At 53.6% G+C, this 3,972-nt stretch overlaps 1 protein-coding gene across 1 annotated transcript; it reads right to left on the minus strand.

The window, feature by feature from the left end:
- Positions 1-2,357: 2,357 nt before the first annotated feature.
- On the minus strand, positions 2,358-3,695 carry LOC108446646. Its single transcript, XM_017733793.1, has 2 exons — positions 3,150-3,695; positions 2,358-3,068 (listed from the first exon to the last, which is right to left on the minus strand). The coding sequence occupies exons 1-2, from the start codon at positions 3,286-3,288 to the stop codon at positions 2,425-2,427; spliced, it is 783 nt and encodes a 260-aa protein (XP_017589282.1). The 5' UTR covers positions 3,289-3,695; the 3' UTR covers positions 2,358-2,424.
- Positions 3,696-3,972: the final 277 nt, after the last annotated feature.

Below are 3,972 nucleotides of genomic sequence, written 5' to 3' on the forward strand. Positions count from 1 at the left end.
GCCCACAGCCCAGCTCCCAGCGGGGCAGGGAAGGCAGGCTTGGGATCCCGGGGTTTCTCTGGTAGAAGGAAAAGCAACCGAAGAAAGCAGCCTCCCTCTCCGTCCAAATGCCAGGGACCGACTGTCCGCACACCCAGGTGAAACAAAAGAGTAGCCAGATGCACCCCATGCTCAGTGGGTCGGTCTTTTGTTTTTCCTACGTACCCAGAAATTTGTCCCCCTAGCAACATGTATGGGGAAATTTCCTTTAACAGAAAAAAAACAAACCAGGAGAGCTCCTAAAACCCCAACAAGTATGTAAAATTTGGTGCTGATATTCTTTCCGAGGAAATATGGGTGCTTTTTCAGCATATGCTATCCAATCACAAATGCACATTTGCAGGAGAATCTTTCTCACTACTGCATTGCGAGACAAATTTCCAGCAATTCCTTTGAAAACCATGCATCAGAACTAGTTTGCTGTGGATGTTGGACTGCTGTTCTTTAACAGCAGTCTGTAAATCCAGCGGCCTCTAAGCCTCTTGGAATGTAGGCTTTCTGGGTGAGAGATCATCTGGGTGTTTTGCGGCAGTGACTGTGGTTGCCTCAGGAACTTGCCTGCAGTGGATCAGGTAAGTTAGAAGACAGCAGAATGTCCAGTTGGAGAGCAGAGGTGATATCTGAGGCTCATAGCCTTTTTCAACAGCATGCTGCTGTTTAAAGACTGTGTGGTCTTTGTGGACAGTTGGTTTCTGTTTTAAATGTGATGACTTTAAAAGATAATTAGTTGTCTGGTATGAGCTTGGAATTGTCCCCAACTCTGGGGAGAAGAGTGATTATTATAGCATTTAGTTTAGCAGCTTCCTACCTTATTTTCCCTTACTGTAACATGTGCTCCCTCCCAATCCCTGCAAGCACAAATGTCATCTTTGGGAGAGGGACTCGGAATCCTTCTTCTTGGGTTTCAGAATGTCTCAATAGAAGGAACTGAGGAAGAGGGCAATGGTCAATGCAAGAAGAGCATTTTTCCCTGCTTGAAAAAAACCCCTATTTTCCAGCATGCATGGGCATTTGGATGATGCCTTAGGAACATACTTTAACTTGAAGTGGCCAGAGCAGCTCAAGTTGGACTAAATAATCACTTGCAGGTCCCTTCCAACTAAACTAGCAGTAGTTTTTCTTTCTTCTCAGTAGCAATATGATTATTTTGCATTCCTGTTGCAAGAAATGTTGTTTATTTACTTGAACTTAATGAATGAACATACACCTCAGTAACAACTCTAAACAAAATCTGGATTTAGTGGTAGGAATATGGTTTACTCTTGTCTATACGTCTTCTACCTGCCTCTAAGGTATGGCAGATAGTCAACTTCTTGAAACGGTTCTTTTAAGCCAGATGGATTGATAGATTCAACTTCCTTTGGCTACAGCAAATGATTCTTGTCTGCTTGGTATTTCCCTTTAATTTAGATTTCTTGTTTTTTGCAAAACAGGTGACAGAATACAGGCCAATAGAAGATACAGTTTCTGAAGCTGTCTCAAACTGTTTCCTCTCTCACCCTGCATACCCAGAATGGTTTGGGATGGAAGGAACCTTAAAGATCATCTCATTCCAACCCCTCTGCCACAGCAGGGACACCTTCAACCAGACTAGGCTGCTCCAAGCCCCATTCAACCTGGCCTTGAATACCCCTCACAGAGACCCTGTCAAAGGGATATATGTCCTAAAGAAGCTGGGAGAGGGAGCGTGGCTGGGACAGCTGACCTGAACGGGGTGGAGGGATATTCTGTACCGCAGAACATCCTTCCCAATATAGAAACTGTGGGGAGCAGGCCAGGGGGGCAGTGACAGGGTGACAGAGCCAGCCAAGATGCCCTGCAGAGAGGGCTGGTTCCTTTAGAGATGAGAAATTGCCCTGTGGCAAATGAGAAATCCCTATGGCAGCACTCAGGGCATTCCAATATCCCCAGGAGAGCCATCCCGCAGTGTTTTATCTCATCCACTCCCTGCCAGGGAGAGGTTTCCCTGCTTGGGGTAGGTCCCCCTTTCCTGCCCTCTGGCAGCCAGACCAAGTGGGAAGCTCAGCACGTGCCCAGCACTGCACTCCCTGCTCCTGGTGACTCTGTGGTGCCTGTCCTGCTGCTTGGTGCTCTGAGGACTCTGACCAACATGGTTTCCCTCACAGGTGCCCAGTGCCCGGAGCGATGTCCCCATAGCCATCCTCTTGGTCACCATCCCCAGCCCAGCCTAGCCCCACATGGGGTGGGCAGAGGCTGCCCTTAGGCATCAACCCCCTCCCACTGTGAATATGACCCCAGGCAGAGAGAGGAGCTGCAAAACAAGTCTTTAATGACTGAATGGGAATGAGGAGTGTAGGAGAGGGCAAGGGCTGGGGTCTGGATGTAGGTCACTGGCTCCGGGTGTCTTCTGGCCTGGGTGCTGCATCACCGCCGTCGTCTTTTTCTTGCTGGCTGGGCCATGGTCCTGCAGGAAGGTCTCTTGGCTCGTCGGGGTGCTGGCTGGTGCAGAGCTCTTGGCCTGGCTGCTGCCAGCTCTCCCATTTTGGGGCACACCCGGATAGTGAGGATGCCTGGTGGCTGCCTCTGCAGTGCCTTCTCCATCTGGCCCATGTGGGGTGAGCGAGGCTGGGGGGCAGTGGGTGGGCTGGCAGAGGGGGCCAGGTTGGGGATGGCAGGGATGGCATCCTGGCTGTTCCTCTGCTGTGCCTCCACCACCGGCTTCTTGGGATGGTCGTCTTCCAGCAGGCATTCACAGAATTCAAGGAACTCATCGAGGTCCTCGGCAGTCAAGCTGGGGACATTGGCAGCCAAGATGGTGTCCTCATTGTCCTCTTGCTGTGCCAACTCTGTTTGCTTGTCAAAGCAGCCATTGTCCTCCAGGTACGCAGAGAGTTCTTCCAGGAGAGCATCCAAGGTGGAGCTGTTGGGGCTGTCGAGGGTAGTGTCCTCGCTCACCATGGTGTCAGGCCAGGCAAACAGATGGCTGTTGGTGCTGTCCCCTGCCTGCTCAGGAGTGGCCTCTGGGGTGGCAGCTGATCCCTCCCCAGGCAGATCCGTGGTCACCACTTCTGAAAATGAAACCCCAAGGGATTGAAGCTTTCCTCAGCTTGTCTGCCTGTGAGTGGGCTTTGCCACCCCCCAAAACTCACCTTTGGGCTCCATTGTAGTTGTGCCAGCTGGTAGAGCCAGGGCAGGTTGCTGGTGGATGTGGAACACACTAGAGCCTATGGGGTAAAGGGGCTCTTCCTGGACCACAACTCTTGGCTGGTGGGGCAGCAGTGTCCCCATCACCACCTGCTGTACCCAGCCATAGGCAGGGGGACAGAGACCAGCCCCAAGGGGCAGCTGCAGGAGCTGGGGAAGATGCACCACAGGGGGAAGTGGCACCACCTGCCCCAGGGTCCCTGGGACCCCCTGCCTGGTGGTGACTGGGACCAGCTGGTGGGGGCCAGTGTGGAGCTGGACAGGCTCAGAGGACAGTGGCAGCCTGGGGACAGAGGGCAGCTCCCAGGCAGCTCCCAGGGCAGGGAAGCTCACGCCGGGCACCTTCACCACTGTCACATGGAGAGGGAACCTCTCTGTTGGGGGAAGCAGAGAGGGGGGATGGGGTGAGATACTGGCAGGCAGAGCTGGTTGGGGGTACCTGGAGGGCAGGAGCCCCAGGAGGAGCAGCAGCCTGCTGCTGTACCTGCCATGGTGCTTGGGCAGCCTGGGGGTTGCTTGGGACAAACACCACTTGGGGGCTCTGTCGCCAAGGCGACTGTTGGGGCAAACAGTGTTCGGTGGGTTCCATTGCCCAGCAATACCCACTCCAGCCAGCATGGGGATGGAATGAGAGCTGCTCCCTCATTAGTGCCCAGAGCCTCCAGCGTGACTGTGACAGGAGGAGATGTGGGTGTGCCCTGGGATGGCGAGGAGCCCCCTGTTCCCTGCCAGGCCTGTCCCCACAGCCAGCACCCACGCTGCCGCCAC

The sequence above is a fragment of the Corvus brachyrhynchos genome, unplaced genomic scaffold, assembly GCF_000691975.1.
Source record: "Corvus brachyrhynchos isolate BGI_N302 unplaced genomic scaffold, ASM69197v1 scaffold334, whole genome shotgun sequence".
Lineage (NCBI taxonomy): Eukaryota > Metazoa > Chordata > Aves > Passeriformes > Corvidae > Corvus > Corvus brachyrhynchos.

Excerpts from the sequence above, each read along its gene's own strand:
- LOC108446646 (XM_017733793.1), bottom strand. The coding sequence starts at position 3,288 with ATGGGGACACTGCTGCCCCACCAGCCAAGAGTTGTGGTCCAGGAAGAG. Across the intron at positions 3,069-3,149 it reads AACTACAATGGAGCCCAAAG|AAGTGGTGACCACGGATCTG; the intron begins GTGAGTTTTGGG and ends TTTCATTTTCAG.